Source organism: Amblyomma americanum, chromosome 7, assembly GCF_052857255.1.
Source record: "Amblyomma americanum isolate KBUSLIRL-KWMA chromosome 7, ASM5285725v1, whole genome shotgun sequence".
Lineage (NCBI taxonomy): Eukaryota > Metazoa > Arthropoda > Arachnida > Ixodida > Ixodidae > Amblyomma > Amblyomma americanum.
The window spans coordinates 127,943,032-127,963,484 of NC_135503.1; the positions used below are offsets into that span (position 1 = coordinate 127,943,032).

The window sequence follows — 20,453 nt, forward strand, 5'->3', positions numbered from 1 at the left end:
GGGAACACTGCTACCAGTGTCTACTACTAGCGTTCTACTATTAGCGGTCGGCATTCGTGCTCACGTTTGATTCGGTGCGGCTGCGGCGTTGTATGGATCCAGTAGCCGGCGTCGAGATGGCGTTCGACGTGCTGCGGCTGGCGTCGCCGGCCGCGTCGTTGGCTGCGACGTACAAGCTCCCGGTCCAAGCGTCCATGGAGGTAATGTCGGTGTTGTTGGCGTTGAGGGCACCACCCGGATGGGTGGTAACAGCGCTGGAGACACCCCTGGCCGTATCAGGTGGTAGCGTCCTCAGTTAGCTCCCGGAACGGGCTCAGTAACGGCAGCAAGTCCACGATGCGAAGCCGTAGAACGCGAGCTCACCGGAGCAGAAGCCGGCGTCACTCTTCCAGCCAAAGCGTCCCTGACTCGCCGGAGCCTCCGCTTCTCTGTCCTCTTCCACCTCCCACCCGTGCCTCGCTCTCCCTCGCCCTTTTAAAGCCTTGGCGTTAGTCCACGTAAGCCTTGTCATCATCTTCTCGTTGTGTTCTTCACCAATCATCTCTCTCAACCTCACTGAATGCTTCTCCACCAATCATTTCTCTCCACCTCCCCGAATGCTTCTTCATCATCTTCTTTAGTCTTCGGTTAATCCACGTCGCCTTCTTCACATCTCTTTCCTTCATAATTTTATTTTACACTCTCTAATATATATGACAAGGGCCCCCTCTCTCGAGTTTTTCCGTGAAAAACTGCTCACGTCATCCTCATCTTCAAGCCATCCAGCCAACCGACTATCTTCTGTGGCGATTCTGGACCCCGCGCACAACGCACCGCATATGTCCAGCACACACCAAAAGCACACCACTAACACAGCACCCCGAACTGCATTTTCGGAACATTAACACACCACTGCTGTTGTCCGTGCGGTGTCCTTAGTAACATGCTGATGTCCACAACACACACCCTTGTATAATCAAATAACAACAGCAACAACAACATCAAAAAGATACATCCCAGGGATACCTAGAGCTGTTAAGTTGGCTCTATCTGTAGAGAGCTCTAATTTGCAATATACGACCTTCGTTTTGCCTGGCACATCCGAAAACACCTCCTTGATTTGGAGCCGAGCTGTGATTGTCTGTCTTCAAATAGGTCTTCATTAGTACGTCATCCGCTCCTGCATTTTTCTCCCCACTGCACGTGGGCAACTCGGCAACATCGCCTGTCTTCTCGGCCACTACCGCAAATGCTACCTTGGGGCGTGCCGTACAGGACCCCTTTCTTCGTATTTCTTCAACATATTTACATGGAAAACATATTTACATGGAAAACCTCCTTGATTTGGAGTCGAGCTGTGATCGCCTGTCTTCAAATCGGTCTTCATTAGTGCCTCATCCCCTCCTGCATTTTTCTCCCCACTGCACGTGGGCAACTCGGCAACATCGCCTGTCTCCTGGGCCACTACCGCAAATGCTACCTTGGGGGTGTACCGTACGGGACCCCTTCGTATTTCTTCAACATATTTACATGGAAAACCTTCCTGATTTGGAGTCGAGCTGTAATCGCCTGTCTTCAAATACGTCTTCATTAGTGCCTCATTCCCTCCTGCATTTTTCTCCCCACTGCACGCGGGCAACACGGCAACATCGCCTGTCTCCTCGGCCACTACCGCAAATTCTACCTTGGGGGCGTGCCGTACGGGACCGCTCTCTTCGTATTTCTTCAACATTTTTACATGAAAAACCTCCTTGATTTGGAGTCGAGCTGTGATCGCCTGTCTTCAAATTGGCCTTCATTAGTGCCTCATCCCCTCCTGCATTTTTCTCCCCACTGCACGTGGGCAACTCGGCAACATCGATTGTCTCCTCGGCCACTACCGCAAGTGCTACCTTTGGGGCGTGCCGTACGGGACCCCTTTCTTCGTATTTCTTCAACGTATTTACATGGAAAACCTCCTTGATTTGGAGTCGAGCTGTGATCGCCTGTCTTCAAATTGGTCTTCATTAGTGCCTCATCCCCTCCTGAATTTTTTCTCCCCACTGCACGTGGGCAACTTGGCAACATCGCCTGTCTCCTCGGCCACTACCGCAAATGCTACCTTGGGGGCGTGCCGTACGGGACCCCATTCTTCGTATTTCTTCAACATATTTACATAGACAACCTCCTTGATTTGGAGTCGAGCTGTGATCGCCTGTCTTCAAATTGGTCTTCATTAGTGCCTCATCCCCTCCTGCAACTTGGCAACATCGCCAGTCTCCTCGGCCACTACCGCACATGCTACCTTGGGGGCGTGCCGTACGGGACCCCTTTCTTCGTATTTCTTCAACATATTTACATGGAAAACCTCCTTGATTTGAAGTCGAGCTGTGATCGCCTGCCTTCAAATTGGTCTTCATTAGTGCCTCATCCCCTCCTGCATTTTTCTCCCCACAGCACGTGGGCAACTCGGCAACATCGCCTGTCTCCTCGGCCACTACCGCAAATGCTACCTTGGGGGCGTGCCGTACGGGTCCCCTTTCTTCGTATTTCTTCAACATATTTACATGGAAAACATATTTACATGGAAAACCTCCTTGATTTGGAGTCGAGCTGTGATCGCCTGTGTTCAAATTGGTCTTCATTAGTGCCTCATCCCCTCTTGCATTTTTCTCCCCACTGCACGTGGGCAACTCGGCAACATCACCTGTCTCCACGGCCACTACCGCAAATGCTACCTTGGGGGCGTGCCGTACGGGACCCCTTTCGTCGTATTTCTTCAACATATTTACATGGAAAACATTTACATAGAAAACCTCCTTGATTTGAAGTCGAGCTGTGATCGCCTGTCTTCAAATTGGTCTTCATTAGTGCCTCATCCCCTCCTGAATTTTTCTCCCCACTGCACGTGGGCAACTCGGCAACATCGCCTGTCTCCTCGGCCACTACCGCAAATGCTACCTTGGGGGTGTGCCGTACGGGACCCCTTTCTTCGTATTTCTTCAACATATTTACATGGAAAACCTCCTTGATTTGGAGTCGAGCTGTGATCGCCTGTCTTCAACTTGGTCTTCATTAGTGCCTCATCCCCTCTTGCATTTTTCTCCCCACTGCACGTGGGCAACTCGGCAACATCGCCTGTCTCCTCGGCCACTACCGCAAATGCTACCTTGGGGGCGTGCCGTACGGGACCCCTTTCTTCGTATTTCTTCAATATATTTAGATGGAAAACATATTTACATGAAAAACCTCCTTTATATGGAGTCGAGCTGTGATCGCCTGTCTTCAAATTGGTCTTCATTAGTGCCTCATCCCCTCCTGCATTTTTCTCCCCACTGCACGTGGGCAACTCGGCAACATCGCCTGTCTCCTCGGCCACTACCTCAAATGCTACCTTGGGGGCGTGCCGTACGGGACCGCTTTCTTCGTATTTCTTCAACATATTTACATGGAAAACCTCCTTGATTTGGAGTCGAGCTGTGATCGCCTGTCTTCAAATTGGTCTTCATTAGTGCCTCATCCCCTCCTGAATTTTTCTCCCCACTGCACGTGGGCAACTAGGCAACATCGCCTGTCTCCTCGGCCACTACCGCAAATGCTACCTTTGGGGCGTGCCGTACGGGACCCCTTTCTTCGTATTTCTTCAACATATTTACATGGAAAACACATTTACATGGAAGACCTCCTTGATATGGAGTCGAGCTGTGATCGCCTGTCTTCAAATTGGTCTTCATTAGTGCCTCATCCCCTCCTGCATTTTTCTCCCCACTGCACGTTGGCAACTCGGCAACATCACCTGTCTCCACGGCCACTACCGCAAATGCTACCTTAGGGGCGTGCCGTACGGGACCCCTTTCTTCGTATTTCTTCAACATATTTACATGGAAAACATATTTACATGGAAAACCTCCTTGATTTGAAGTCGAGCTGTGATCGCCTGTCTTCAAATTGGTCTTCATTAGTGCCTCATCCCCTCCTGAATTTTTCTCCCCACTGCACGTGGGCAACTCGGCAACATCGCCTGTCTCCTGGGCCACTACCGCAAATGCTACCTTGGGGGTGTACCGTACGGGACCCCTTCGTATTTCTTCAACATATTTACATGGAAAACCTTCCTGATTTGGAGTCGAGCTGTAATCGCCTGTCTTCAAATACGTCTTCATTAGTGCCTCATTCCCTCCTGCATTTTTCTCCCCACTGCACGCGGGCAACACGGCAACATCGCCTGTCTCCTCGGCCACTACCGCAAATTCTACCTTGGGGGCGTGCCGTACGGGACCGCTCTCTTCGTATTTCTTCAACATTTTTACATGAAAAACCTCCTTGATTTGGAGTCGAGCTGTGATCGCCTGTCTTCAAATTGGCCTTCATTAGTGCCTCATCCCCTCCTGCATTTTTCTCCCCACTGCACGTGGGCAACTCGGCAACATCGCCTGTCTCCTCGGCCACTACCGCAAGTGCTACCTTTGGGGCGTGCCGTACGGGACCCCTTTCTTCGTATTTCTTCAACGTATTTACATGGAAAACCTCCTTGATTTGGAGTCGAGCTGTGATCGCCTGTCTTCAAATTGGTCTTCATTAGTGCCTCATCCCCTCCTGAATTTTTTCTCCCCACTGCACGTGGGCAACTTGGCAACATCGCCTGTCTCCTCGGCCACTACCGCAAATGCTTCCTTGGGGGCGTGCCGTACGGGACCCCATTCTTTGTATTTCTTCAACATATTTACATAGACAACCTCCTTGATTTGGAGTCGAGCTGTGATCGCCTGTCTTCAAATTGGTCTTCATTAGTGCCTCATCCCCTCCTGCAACTTGGCAACATCGCCAGTCTCCTCGGCCACTACCGCACATGCTACCTTGGGGGCGTGCCGTACGGGACCCCTTTCTTCGTATTTCTTCAACATATTTACATGGAAAACCTCCTTGATTTGAAGTCGAGCTGTGATCGCCTGCCTTCAAATTGGTCTTCATTAGTGCCTCATCCCCTCCTGCATTTTTCTCCCCACAGCACGTGGGCAACTCGGCAACATCGCCTGTCTCCTCGGCCACTACCGCAAATGCTACCTTGGGGGCGTGCCGTACGGGTCCCCTTTCTTCGTATTTCTTCAACATATTTACATGGAAAACATATTTACATGGAAAACCTCCTTGATTTGGAGTCGAGCTGTGATCGCCTGTGTTCAAATTGGTCTTCATTAGTGCCTCATCCCCTCTTGCATTTTTCTCCCCACTGCACGTGGGCAACTCGGCAACATCACCTGTCTCCACGGCCACTACCGCAAATGCTACCTTGGGGGCGTGCCGTACGGGACCCCTTTCGTCGTATTTCTTCAACATATTTACATGGAAAACATTTACATAGAAAACCTCCTTGATTTGAAGTCGAGCTGTGATCGCCTGTCTTCAAATTGGTCTTCATTAGTGCCTCATCCCCTCCTGAATTTTTCTCCCCACTGCACGTGGGCAACTCGGCAACATCGCCTGTCTCCTCGGCCACTACCGCAAATGCTACCTTGGGGGTGTGCTGTACGGGACCCCTTTCTTCGTATTTCTTCAACATATTTACATGGAAAACCTCCTTGATTTGGAGTCGAGCTGTGATCGCCTGTCTTCAACTTGGTCTTCATTAGTGCCTCATCCCCTCTTGCATTTTTCTCCCCACTGCACGTGGGCAACTCGGCAACATCGCCTGTCTCCTCGGCCACTACCGCAAATGCTACCTTGGGGGCGTGCCGTACGGGACCCCTTTCTTCGTATTTCTTCAATATATTTAGATGGAAAACATATTTACATGAAAAACCTCCTTTATATGGAGTCGAGCTGTGATCGCCTGTCTTCAAATTGGTCTTCATTAGTGCCTCATCCCCTCCTGCATTTTTCTCCCCACTGCACGTGGGCAACTCGGCAACATCGCCTGTCTCCTCGGCCACTACCTCAAATGCTACCTTGGGGGCGTGCCGTACGGGACCGCTTTCTTCGTATTTCTTCAACATATTTACATGGAAAACCTCCTTGATTTGGAGTCGAGCTGTGATCGCCTGTCTTCAAATTGGTCTTCATTAGTGCCTCATCCCCTCCTGAATTTTTCTCCCCACTGCACGTGGGCAACTAGGCAACATCGCCTGTCTCCTCGGCCACTACCGCAAATGCTACCTTTGGGGCGTGCCGTACGGGACCCCTTTCTTCGTATTTCTTCAACATATTTACATGGAAAACACATTTACATGGAAGACCTCCTTGATATGGAGTCGAGCTGTGATCGCCTGTCTTCAAATTGGTCTTCATTAGTGCCTCATCCCCTCCTGCATTTTTCTCCCCACTGCACGTTGGCAACTCGGCAACATCACCTGTCTCCACGGCCACTACCGCAAATGCTACCTTAGGGGCGTGCCGTACGGGACCCCTTTCTTCGTATTTCTTCAACATATTTACATGGAAAACATATTTACATGGAAAACCTCCTTGATTTGAAGTTGAGCTGTGATCGCCTGTCTTCAAATTGGTCTTCATTAGTGCCTCATCCCCTCCTGAATTTTTCTCCCCACTGCACGTGGGCAACTCGGCAACATCGCCTGTCTCCTTGGCCACTACCGCACATGCTTCCTTGGGGGCGTGCCGTACGGGACCCCTTTCTTCGTATTTCTTCAACATATTTACATGGAAAGCCTCCTTGATTTGGAGTCGAGCTGTGATCGCCTGTCTTCAAATTTGTCTTCATTAGTGCCTCATTCCCTCCTGCATTTTTCTCCCCACTGCACGTGGGCAACTCGGCAACATCGCCTGTCTCCTCGGCCACTACCTCAAATGCTACCTTGGGGGCGTGCCGTACGGGACCGTTCTTCGTATTTCTTCAACATATTTACATGGAAAACCTCCTTGATTTGGAGTCGAGCTGTGATCGCCTGTCTTCAAATTGGTCTTCATTAGTGCCTCATCCCCTCCTGCATTTTTCTCCCCACTGCACGTGGGCAACTCGGCAACATCGCCTGTCTCCTCGGCCACTACCGCAAGTGCTACCTTTGGGGCGTGCCGTACGGGACCCCTTTCTTCGTATTTCTTCAACGTATTTACATGGAAAACCTCCTTGATTTGGAGTCGAGCTGTGATCGCCTGTCTTCAAATTGGTCTTCATTAGTGCCTCATCCCCTCCTGAATTTTTTCTCCCCACTGCACGTGGGCAACTTGGCAACATCGCCTGTCTCCTCGGCCACTACCGCAAATGCTTCCTTGGGGGCGTGCCGTACGGGACCCCATTCTTCGTATTTCTTCAACATATTTACATAGACAACCTCCTTGATTTGGAGTCGAGCTGTGATCGCCTGTCTTCAAATTGGTCTTCATTAGTGCCTCATCCCCTCCTGCAACTTGGCAACATCGCCAGTCTCCTCGGCCACTACCGCACATGCTACCTTGGGGGCGTGCCGTACGGGACCCCTTTCTTCGTATTTCTTCAACATATTTACATGGAAAACCTCCTTGATTTGAAGTCGAGCTGTGATCGCCTGCCTTCAAATTGGTCTTCATTAGTGCCTCATCCCCTCCTGCATTTTTCTCCCCACAGCACGTGGGCAACTCGGCAACATCGCCTGTCTCCTCGGCCACTACCGCAAATGCTACCTTGGGGGCGTGCCGTACGGGTCCCCTTTCTTCGTATTTCTTCAACATATTTACATGGAAAACATATTTACATGGAAAACCTCCTTGATTTGGAGTCGAGCTGTGATCGCCTGTGTTCAAATTGGTCTTCATTAGTGCCTCATCCCCTCTTGCATTTTTCTCCCCACTGCACGTGGGCAACTCGGCAACATCACCTGTCTCCACGGCCACTACCGCAAATGCTACCTTGGGGGCGTGCCGTACGGGACCCCTTTCGTCGTATTTCTTCAACATATTTACATGGAAAACATTTACATAGAAAACCTCCTTGATTTGAAGTCGAGCTGTGATCGCCTGTCTTCAAATTGGTCTTCATTAGTGCCTCATCCCCTCCTGAATTTTTCTCCCCACTGCACGTGGGCAACTCGGCAACATCGCCTGTCTCCTCGGCCACTACCGCAAATGCTACCTTGGGGGTGTGCTGTACGGGACCCCTTTCTTCGTATTTCTTCAACATATTTACATGGAAAACCTCCTTGATTTGGAGTCGAGCTGTGATCGCCTGTCTTCAACTTGGTCTTCATTAGTGCCTCATCCCCTCTTGCATTTTTCTCCCCACTGCACGTGGGCAACTCGGCAACATCGCCTGTCTCCTCGGCCACTACCGCAAATGCTACCTTGGGGGCGTGCCGTACGGGACCCCTTTCTTCGTATTTCTTCAATATATTTAGATGGAAAACATATTTACATGAAAAACCTCCTTTATATGGAGTCGAGCTGTGATCGCCTGTCTTCAAATTGGTCTTCATTAGTGCCTCATCCCCTCCTGCATTTTTCTCCCCACTGCACGTGGGCAACTCGGCAACATCGCCTGTCTCCTCGGCCACTACCTCAAATGCTACCTTGGGGGCGTGCCGTACGGGACCGCTTTCTTCGTATTTCTTCAACATATTTACATGGAAAACCTCCTTGATTTGGAGTCGAGCTGTGATCGCCTGTCTTCAAATTGGTCTTCATTAGTGCCTCATCCCCTCCTGAATTTTTCTCCCCACTGCACGTGGGCAACTAGGCAACATCGCCTGTCTCCTCGGCCACTACCGCAAATGCTACCTTTGGGGCGTGCCGTACGGGACCCCTTTCTTCGTATTTCTTCAACATATTTACATGGAAAACACATTTACATGGAAGACCTCCTTGATATGGAGTCGAGCTGTGATCGCCTGTCTTCAAATTGGTCTTCATTAGTGCCTCATCCCCTCCTGCATTTTTCTCCCCACTGCACGTTGGCAACTCGGCAACATCACCTGTCTCCACGGTCACTACCGCAAATGCTACCTTAGGGGCGTGCCGTACGGGACCCCTTTCTTCGTATTTCTTCAACATATTTACATGGAAAACATATTTACATGGAAAACCTCCTTGATTTGAAGTTGAGCTGTGATCGCCTGTCTTCAAATTGGTCTTCATTAGTGCCTCATCCCCTCCTGAATTTTTCTCCCCACTGCACGTGGGCAACTCGGCAACATCGCCTGTCTCCTTGGCCACTACCGCACATGCTTCCTTGGGGGCGTGCCGTACGGGACCCCTTTCTTCGTATTTCTTCAACATATTTACATGGAAAGCCTCCTTGATATGGAGTCGAGCTGTGATCGCCTGTCTTCAAATTTGTCTTCATTAGTGCCTCATTCCCTCCTGCATTTTTCTCCCCACTGCACGTGGGCAACTCGGCAACATCGCCTGTCTCCTCGGCCACTACCTCAAATGCTACCTTGGGGGCGTGCCGTACGGGACCGTTCTTCGTATTTCTTCAACATATTTACATGGAAAACCTCCTTGATTTGGAGTCGAGCTGTGATCGCCTGTCTTCAAATTGGTCTTCATTAGTGCCTCATCCCCTCCTGAATTTTTCTCCCCACTGCACGTGGGCAACTCGGCAACATCGCCTGTCTCCTCGGCCACTACCGCAAATGCTACCTTGGGGGTGTGCCGTATGGGACCCCTTTCTTCGTATTTCTTCAACATATTTACATGGAAAACCTTGATTTGGAGTCGAGCTGTGATCGCCTGTCTTCAACTTGGTCTTCATTAGTGCCTCATCCCCTCCTGCATTTTTCTCCCCACTGCACGTGGGCAACTCGGCAACATCGCCTGTCTCCTCGGCCACTACCGCAAATGCTACCTCGGGGGCGTGCCGTACGGGACCCCTTCCTTCGTATTTCTTGAACATATTTAGATGGAAAACATATTTACATGAAAAACCTCCTTTATTTGGAGTCGAGCTGTGATCGCCTGTCTTCAAATTGGTCTTCATTAGTGCCTCATCCCCTCCTGCATTTTTCTCCCCACCGCACGTGGGTAACTCGGCAACATCGCCTGCCTCCTCGGCCACTACCTCAAATGCTACCTTGGGGGCGTGCCGTACCGGACCGCTTTCTTCGTATTTCTTCAACATATTTACATGGAAAACCTCCTTGATTTGGAGTCGAGCTGTGATCGCCTGTCTTCAAATTGGTCTTCATTAGTGCCTCATCCCCTCCTGAATTTTTCTCCCCACTGCACGTGGGCAACTCGGCAACATCGCCTGTCTCCTCGGCCACTACCGCAAATGCTACCTTGGGGGTGTGCCGTACGGGACCCCTTTCTTCGTATTTCTTCAACATATTTACATGGAAAGCCTCCTTGATTTGGAGTCGAGCTGTGATCGCCTGTCTTCAAATTGGTCTTCATTAGTGCCTCATACCCTCCTGCATTTTTCTCCCCACTGCACGTGGGCAACTCCGCAACATCGCCTGTCTCCTCGGCCCCTATCGCGAATGCTACCTTGGGGGCGTGCCGTACGGGACCCCTTTCTTCGCATTTCTTCAACATATTTACATGGAAAACCTCCTTGATTTGGAGTCGAGCTGTGATCGCCTGTCTTCAAATTGGTCTTCATTAGTGCCTCATCCCCTCCTGCATTTTTCTCCCCGCTGCACGTGGGCAACTCGGCAACATCGCCTTCTCCTCGGCCACTACCGCAAATGCTACCTTGGGGGCGTGCCGTACGGGACCCCTTTCTTCGTATTTCTTCAACATATTTACAAGGAAAACATTTACATGGAAAACCTCCTTGATTTGGAGTCGAGCTGTGATCGCCTGTCTTCAAATTGGTGTTCATTAGTGCCTCATCCCCTCCTGCATTTTTCTCCCCACTGCACGTGGGCACATCGGCAACATCACCTGTCTCTTCGGCCACTACCACACATGCTACCTTAGGGGCGTACCGTACGAGACCCCTTTCTTCGTATTTAATCAAAATATTTACATGGAAAACATTCCTAGTGTCATCTATCAATAACTTATAATCCATGTCCTCTTTCTTCCGCGGCACAAGTTACGGGCCCTTTAATTGCATCAGTAACTTATTATAATCCGTGGGTAGCAGAACGAGAACCCTGTCGCCCGGATTCAGATTTCTGTGAGTGGCTTTCTTGTCATGGTATCCCTTATAGCATTCGCGCGCCCTTTCCAGGCCTTGATATGCCAGTCTGCATGTTTCCTCCAACTTGTCCCGCAACTCAAGAACGTATGTGTATGTTGTCTTGAGATCTGATGCAATCTCCTTATTAGCCGATAGCTCCTTGAGTATTGTAAGTGGACCTCTAACGGTTCTCCCATACATCTCGAAGGGCGAGAAATCAATACTCGTTTGCGGTACTTCGAGGTAAGCGAACAAAAGAGCTGGGAGATATCTATCACAATCAGTAGGTCTCTCACTTTCTTGACCATATTTTTGAGGATGCCATTGAACCGCTCAACAACCCCATTACACATGGGGTGATAAGGTGTCAGTAACTGCCTTACTGACAAAAGGCGGTTAACCTCCTTCATTAGTTCCGATGTGAAGTTCGAGCCCCGGTCACTCAAAACTTCCCTCGGGAACCCGTAACGCGAGAACAGCTCCACAATACCCTCCGCCACTTAGATACTGTCAATAGCATTCAATAGAATAGTGTCATGATAACGAGTGGCCACGTCAACCAGAATAAGCACATATATATTGCCTCTGGCGGATACCGGAGAGATTGGCCCCACAAAGTCAATAGCCACTCTTTGAAACGATAGGTCGATGGCTGGCATCTTGTCCAGAGGTACGGGACCAACTCTTCCCTTCGGAACTGTGCGCTGGCACACGTCACATGAGCGACCAAAGCGTTTAACGTAAGTCTGGACACCTGGCCAAAAGAGCTCCTCGGTCATCCTAGACACCATTTTTTGAACACCTTGGTGTCCTGCCATAATGGCGTCATGTCCTAAGCGTAGCACGGTATCTCGCATATCTCTCGGTAACGCCAGCTGTTGGACCCGCCTTCCTGAACTAAATATGCATTCCCTGTGCAAAAGACCATTTACCAATTGATATTAGAATGACGTCCGACACTTCTTTCTTTTCAGCTTTTCTCCGACTCTTTCGAAACAGGCCTTCAAGCTCGGGTCTTCTTTTTACCTAATTGCAATTTTACCCGGTGTTACACTCAGGCACATCGTAACAGGAGTAGAGAGCGGACGCTGCGTCGCTCGAGTTGTCGTTTGAGCTCTTGTCTCCACTGCCGACGAGAAACTGACTGCACCCGTCTGAGCTGTCGAAGGCCTTTCCTCCTTTGGATGTTCTTCAACGTCGAGCATCCTCCACTCGGGATCGGAGTCTTCGACACCTCTTGCACCCGTAATGTCCCCCAGAATAGATCGTAGATGGGTTGGTCTACGCACTTTGCCACTACCTGTCCAGTATAATATGGCGTGGACACTAGAATCCTGGCATCAGGAAGGTACCTTACTGTGCTATCTACAAGAGTGACGGCTGATGCTTCCCCTGTAAGATCCTCGTCCTTCACCAGTCTTCTCTAAACCAAAACTGTGTTGGCTCCGTTCTCTCTAAGCACCAATATAGGACGGTCCCCTATTTGCTCAGCCACCACCGTCATTGCTGCTTTCGACTTGGGTGTTCCACTCACCCCCTCATTTCCGAGCGGCGTTTGTTCTCCTTTTACCTGTGGAACTTCAGGTGGTATGACAGGTTCTGCCCGAGAGTCGACAACACATGCAGCTCGGTCCTGCGTTCTGTATCGGCACTCATCCGAAGTATGACCCCTCCTCTTACAACCTTGGCACACAACCTGTGTCTTTTCGGCAACGCTACTAGTCCGACATTCAACTGCACGGTGTCCCAACTTGCCCCAACTAGAGAAAACACCTTGCTGGCGCCTTAGATACACCACGATATGCTATTCGTTTTGTCTCATCTGTCTCTAGGACCTTTTGTGTTTCCTCCCTTGCCTTACTCATATTTCTCAGGCCCTGAGCCTCGAGGAATTGGTCTGCAGTGTCGGCAAACTCTTCTAGTGAACACAACTATCTTTCAGGAATAGTGCTAGCTTTGAGCTGCAACACGCTAAAAATTGCTTTGTGACCAGCTTGTCACGCACCCTTTCAATTTTCTGTGTTTGACATATCAAGCTACCTATCAAAATAGTTTCAGAATCCTCAGGTTTCGCGGAGCGAAATCTCTCACGAAACCCCTCTGCCGTAAGCCTGAATCTGGAGGAGTGCCTTTTTGACTTTATCCTAGTCCATGGAATCAGCAGCGGGCATCCTTCCAAACACATTCAGCGCCTCTCCGACTAAACACATGCTCAATGGCGTGGCCCATTCACAGCGCTCTCAGCCTTGCCCCAAAGCTATCCGCTCGAATCGTTGTAGATATGCGTTCAGGTCATCTCTTTTGTCATCAAAATGAGCCATCAGCTTTCTTGAACAAACTCTAGCCGGTCTAGGAGATTCTGTACTCGCTAAGGAACGCTGATCATTGTCGGTGATCTCTTCATATCCTGACGCGACATGCGCCTGTTTCCACAAAATAAACGCCTTCTCTCCTTCTATCCTTTCCTCCTGTTATTCTGCCTCGCGAGCTCTTCTAGCCTCTCGCTCTTCTGCTTCGCGAGCTCTTTTATCTGCTTCGCGAGCTCTCATCTGCTTCGCGAGCTCTTTTATCCTGGCGCTCTTCTGCTGTCCCCTGTCCGTATCAGGCGGTAGCGTCCTCAGTTAAATCCCTGGAACGGGCTCAGGAACGGCAGGAAGTCCCGATGCGAAGCCGTAGAACGCGAGCTCACCGGAGCAGTAGCCGGCGTCGCTCTCCTCCAGCCTATGTGTCCCTGACCTGTCGGAGCCTCCCCTTCTTTGTTCTTCCCCCCCCCCCCGTGCCTCGCTCTCCCTCGCCCTTTTATAGCCTTGGCGTTAGTGCACGTAAGCCTTGTCGTCGTCTTCTCCTTCTCTTCGCCACCAGTCATATCTCTCCACCTCACCGAATGCTTTTTCATCTTATTTAGTCCTCGGTTAATCCACGTCGTCTTCTTCACACCACTTTCCTTCATAATTTCATTTTAGACTCCCTATTATATGTGACAGTCTGTGACCAGTCAAATTTTGCATTCGACTCCCTACTACCACCTGCGGAAACAGAAGCAGGATGGCCTCGATGTCATCATCCGCAAAATCATGAAACGAGTGCTGGACCTGCCGGTCTCTACAACTAGCAGGAGCCTCATGGCATTGGGGTGGTGAACACTTTCAGGGAGCTTCGGAAGGCCCACCTCAACAACTGATACACGCGTCTCAGAAAGGCAAGGTCGGGTCGCCGCCTTTTAGCTTAACTACACATCCAGCACACCAAATTCCCAGAAGAGAGATGCCGCCTTCGCGTACTCTGGAGACGCGCCCTCCACGTGCAGCCTCTCCCCTCCAACATGTCCAAAGAGGACCATAATGGCAGGCGCCTGGCGCGGGCGCAAGCCTTGCACCGCCTTTTGGGAGCAAACCGGGAAACTTCTAAGTGGACGCTTCCGGCCCGAACCCCAGGGGATCGTACACGGCCGCGGTCGTCTACGAGAGCAAAACAGCAGACGCGCTTACTTTCAAGGCCCAGTCAGTAATTCACACAGAAGAGGATGCCATCGCCCTGGCAGCCTCTGACTCCTCCTCCAAATAAATAATCACCGACTCGCCAGGGGCTTGTCGAAATGTCGAGCAAGGGTGGGCTACTCCCCTGGTTTATCGCATCTACCCAAATTGTAGCCGATACTCGGACCCCGCGCACCGATCTCTCGTTTGGGCTCCAGGCCACCAAGGCCTCCACGGAAACGAAGCCGCCGACGACGACGCCCGCGCGCTCTCTCTCCGGGCATTTCCCACGGGATTCGACGCTGATCAGGACTCCGATTTCAACCCGGTTTACACTTTTATGGAAATATGCGATTACTACAAATCCACGCACTTAACTTCTCCCGCCCCGTGCAAAGGGCTGGGGAAGGCCAACGAGCGGGTACTCCTGCGCCTGCTCACGAACACGATGCTGTGCCCGGAAACTCTAAAGCATTTGAATCCTCACCTCGACGGGCGGTGCTCGCACTGTGGGAACGTGTCTGACACCTACCACATGGTGTGGTGTAGGCCTGCCAGCAGAACCCATCCCTACTCCCTATCCTAAAACCCATCCGAGAGGACTGGGAGGCGACCCTGTCCGGCTGCTGCACCCTCGAGGCCCAAAGGGTCTTAACGCAGCGCGCCTGGGCTGCGGCAACCGCCAATATGGTGCCTGACTAGGCATCCTACCTACTGGTTGTAAGGTCGTGACCCTTCAGGTCACGACCCACAACACCTCACTCTATGATTACATAAATGTTTTCACCACCACCACCCCCACCTAAAGTTTGCTGAGTTCAATAAGAGACACAGCTGCAGGTTTACACATGAAATGAAGGCGTAATACTGCAAGCTAAGTAGCACTGAAATGAGTCGAAACGTCTGCGCTCTGCTTATTTCCTGTGTCGTCGTTGACAAAGTCTACGTGTGTTCTAACAGAACAATGTTTTTTTTCCTTATTCTGCAGATTCATCGCGAGTCCGCAGGAGGGAGTCCGGACCCTGGCAGCGCGGCTCAAACAATTACGACCAACCGATCTGTCTGATTCGATCCACAACACACTGCAGAATATAGCCATCTTCAATCTCTTGTAGACTTAGAACATGTAATTTTTTCACCCTGTAAGCTTACTGTTATAACTATTAACTAATTCATGCAGCGCAATGTCTATATGCTACGTGCTTCTTTCTTTTACTGCGTTTTAAAACCCTTGGCATAGTTTTGTTGGTCAGTTGTCCCTATATTCATGATCCGCACATATTGATGCAACTGTAATCTGCTAGAATAACCCATTATAGAATGCACTTACGTTGTGTTTGTGCTACTTGAAATAAACAATTATATTTGCTGCTGAAATTTGCGATGATTTAGTTAAGTATCATCTATAGACGTTTGTTTGTTTTTTACCTTCGGGAATGCGAGTTTTGTTCGAAGTTGGTTTCCATTTGAAAGCGAGGATCGCCGCTAGGGGCCCGAGTGAGCGGACGCGTCTCGCAGCGACTCCGCCTATTTCTGGCTCCTGTGCCCAGCTAAATCTTCCCAAGGACCCATCGAGACCCTCAACGGATCCAGGAAGGTACACGGGCCCTAACCATTATCTTTTGGATGTGCCCGACGATTCACAAGAACTGACGAGTGAAAACGTCTCCGCCTGCTGTGCCGCTGCGCTAAGCCTCGCTTCATCGAGTCGAGCCTCGCCGGCGCGCTGCGTTCCTCACTCACCGGCAGCGCACCAACCCCCAACAGCCATGGAGGTGCAAGCTCTGAGGGAAGGCCTTCGTCCCAGTGAGTGGACCCCGATACTCCGCGCGTACAAGGGTGAAATCTCAAGCGCGGAAACGCTAGCCATATCCCATCAAGCAGCGTCTGTTCCATCTAAGCCTACGGCGTACGCGTCAGCTACCCCTGCGACTTTCAAGCATACATACTGGCCTCAACAAGAACAGCTGCGCGCGACGCACGCAGTCGCACACCGAAGCAAACAACTTGCTTCACTCCCTCCCGGCACTATACGGGTCGTTTACCGACCAAGAGGAGGCCTCGCTGTGAAAGGCACCATGGCGCAGCCACTCCTGCAAGCCCTGCAAGTCAGCGCTGCTGGCCGTGACCTCGGGGATATTCACCTCAGGATCAACCCTACGAATAACACCTTCACGGTCGCTACCCCGCACGAGACAACCGCCCTTCACCTCGTCCAGCTCAGGGAAGTGGTCCGCCAAGAGACCGCTTACCCTGTCGCAGCCTACATTGCACCGCCGGCGGCTGCTGTGCGTGGAGTCACCTCGCAAGCCTACTGAGAGGAGACGCTGGAGCAGATGCTACGGGACCTTTATACCCGTAACCCGTACGCTGATATCATTGCAGCCCGCAGAATGGGTAGGACTCATTCCGTACTGATCACTTTTGTGCACGGACCAGTCCCCCACACCATACGCTACATGAATGTAGTGTACAGATGCACGCCGTACAAGGGAAGTCCAGATGCGTGCACGAACTGTCGTCGGCCGGGCCATAGGTATGAAGTGTGCCCGCACCCCGAGACTGGTCTCTGCCCGCGGTGCGGAGACAAGCATGAACCGCAAGATGTGCCCTCCTGCATCCCCACCTGCATTCTCTGTGGAGGCCAGCACCTCACGGGCACCGGCTCGTGCATGGCTAGAAATCACACCGCCCAACCACGCAACCCATCGCCCCAGAAGGCAATGCCCCCTAACAAGGATGACTTTCCTCCGCTGCAAACGAACAAGAACGACTTTACTCCGCTGGAAACGACCCTCCCGTCTACTGCAACATGGGCCTCCAAGGCTGCCGGGACGAACACCAGGACCTCCCAGGACCCGGACGTGAAGGCTCTGCGAGAGGAGGTAAAGCAGCTCAGGACAGCCCTCTCTACCGCCACCTATGCTGTATCTCCCCATCCATCACCCCCTCTCCTTGACCCACCCAACCCGCCCAACGTCCCCCTAAAAAAAGAAGGCCTGATGAGAGCCCAGTCGAACCAATAGACCTAGACGCCAAATTTCAGGCCTTCGCCCAAAACTTGGAAGCCCAGTCTCCAACCACTCCTTCCCCTCACTACCCAACAACATGGCTCCTCCGACGGGCCTTAATTATTTACAGATTATTCAGTGAAATTGCAAGGGCTTTCGGCGAAAGCGCGATATTCTGCAGCAAATTATCGCAAGTTCGTCATCCCCAGCAGACATCGCCATTCAGGACGCCAATGTTTGCAGGCAGCTGCCAGGATACGCTTTTATCCCCTCAGATCCCGCTGATCTTCCTCGGGTGGTCACATATGTCAGCAAATCCTTGCATTACGCGGAGCACGTAATTACCTCCCCTATCGCTAACAGCCTTATTGAAGTCTTACCGCCCACCCCTGCAAAATCAACCCTGTTCTTTAACTGCTACCTTCTCCCACGTCAGCCAATTAACTTACTCCCCTCACTTCTCAAATCCGCAACCCAGTTGGCCGGATCAAACCCCCTTCTTATTGCCGGAGATTTTAATTGCGCTCACGTGGACGGGTGCTATCGGCGCACCAACCACAGACACAGTTTTATACAATGAGACGCTGGCGCTCCACCTGACCATCTTTAATGATTTCAGCTTACCTACGGGGATTGGCAAGTGTTACTGCCGATACTAGCCCAGACCTCACGCTTGGTAGAAACTTGGACCACCTGCAGTGGGAAAGAATGCTTTCCACACTAGGCAGCGATCATCACCTAATTCAAATAACGCTAAACTATCGCCGATCTCAGCGCAAATTTACCGTTAAGCACACTAATTGGGACGCGCTCCGCAAATTCAGACAAGCGCAGCCAACACAAGACCCCGTTCGACCTAGACACCTTGATTATTCAGTTGCAAAAAGACATTCGCCAACACACTCAAACGCTCGACTCTACCCCAGACACCCCTGTTATTGACAGCAAGCTCGCTCACCTCCACCAAGCACAGGACAACATAACGCAAAGGTGGAAGACTCAGAAGCACAACAGGAGACTAAAGCTTAAACTTGCACAGATTCAATCCCAAATACTACAATGTAGTGCCACTCTTTGCAAAGCTAACTGGGCTCAGGTTTGTGACGGTCTCCGCGGCAATCTCTCCACAACCCGCGCTTGGCATCTGTTACGGCACATGCTAGACCCCACGCCATCCAAATCCCAGACGCGCCTTAGCATTCGCCGCCTGGCTCACAACCATCGATAGGACACCGACGCCTTCCTCGCCCAGGTGAAATGCACCTATACAACCCCCAGTCTCCCTTGCAGGTATCCTGATTATGCGGGCCCACCCCAGCCCGAGCTTGACGCCCTTATTACAGAATCAGAATTTCGTGACGCCCTATTGAAATTACGGAATACCGCTCCCGCTGATGATCAAATTACCAACGCAGCTATCAGAAATCTTGACGATGCTTCCATCTCTGACATAGTCAACTACTTTAACGAATGTTGGAGGCAGGTACTCTCCCTGCCTCGTGGAAGCAAGGAAAAATTATTCCAAAACCCCTCAAGCCTATCACCCTAGAAAACATCCGCCCCATTTCTCTTACATCCTGTCCAAGCAAGGTCTTCGAGGACATAATTCTTGCTCGGCTAATAACGTACATGGAAGACAACCACCTTTTCCCCCACAGTATGCTCGGTTTTCGTGCGCATATCTATCTGCGCAGGACGCCCTACTTCAAATTACGCGTGACGTGCTTGATGATACCATCTCCCACCACACTAAAGCTATCCTGGCAGTTGACCTCACCAAGGCATTTGACAGTATTCGACACGATGCCATCTTACGGGAACTGCAGGCTCTACAGGTAGGCCCTAAAAGCTACATCTACGCTTGCGCGTTTCTCTCGGGCCGCACTGCCTCCCTGCACATAGATCAGATTACCACATCCCCTTATACACTCGGAGAGCTCGGAACCCCTCAAGGGGCGGTCCTTTCTCCCCTTTTCTTTAACGTTGCTCTCATCCCCCTAGCTCACAAACTGGCTCTAATCCCACGCCTAAAACATACCCTGTACACTGATGATATTACCACATGGACCCCTCACTCATGGCTCTGACCGGGAAATTGAGGAAACTCTTCAGTTAGCAGCAGACACCATCTCCTCTCACGCGTCATCCATCGCGCTCAAATGTTCCCCATCTAAGTCCGCGCTCTTCCTAATTAGGCCAAAATCTGGCGCTGACTCGCCCATCTAGATCAATTTAAAAGGATCCCCTATCCCCATCACACCCGCCCTCCGCATCCTTGGCCTCCACTTGCAGGATTCTGGACGAAATGAACATACCCTTAAAAGACTCAAGGCCTGCACGCAATCCGTGTTACACCTTCTATGCCGAGTGTCCTCCCTTAACAAGGGTTTAGACGAAGCGGACAACATGAAAGTAGCGCACGCATTTACGCTTAGCCGTATTCTATACGCAAACCCATATCTCAAATTGAACCGCACGGAAACCGAACGCGTGAACGCAATGATCCGCCTTGCGACTAAGGGAGCCCCAAACCTACCTCGTAGCACTAGCACAGCCAAACTTCTTGCACTAGGCATGCATAACACCATGCAGGAACTAGTTGACGCGCACCTTCAGACACAGTACCTTAGACTTGCCACGAGCGCCACTGGCCGCCATATACTCTCTTCCCTTCGCATCAACATACCCGCTAACCAGTCAACCCTTATAGCCATCCCTCGACACATCCATGCGCCTCTCGTTGTGAAGCACCTTCCTCGAAACGTCCATCCCCAATGTCACATCCCTCGCCGCGTAGCTCGCGCTAATGCCCTCCATAAGCAATATGGGCAAGCCCACGATGCCGTTTGGGTAGACGCCGCATGTACAGCGCATGAAGCGGTAGCAGTTGCCTACAATTACACCCTACCTCACCGCCTAACTCACCGTCTTCCCTTGGGCTCTACGCCTGAG

At 51.2% G+C, this 20,453-nt stretch overlaps 1 protein-coding gene across 1 annotated transcript in view; it reads left to right on the plus strand.

Moving 5' to 3' along the window:
- Positions 1–15,706, plus strand: part of LOC144097447 (uncharacterized) — a 28,370-nt gene extending 12,664 nt beyond the window's left edge. The window contains exon 3 of the mRNA XM_077630166.1: positions 15,479–15,706. Within this exon, the coding sequence (XP_077486292.1) occupies positions 15,479–15,556 (78 nt within the window). The 3' untranslated portion in view covers positions 15,557–15,706. The remainder of the gene's footprint in view (positions 1–15,478) is intronic.
- Positions 15,707–20,453: the final 4,747 nt, after the last annotated feature.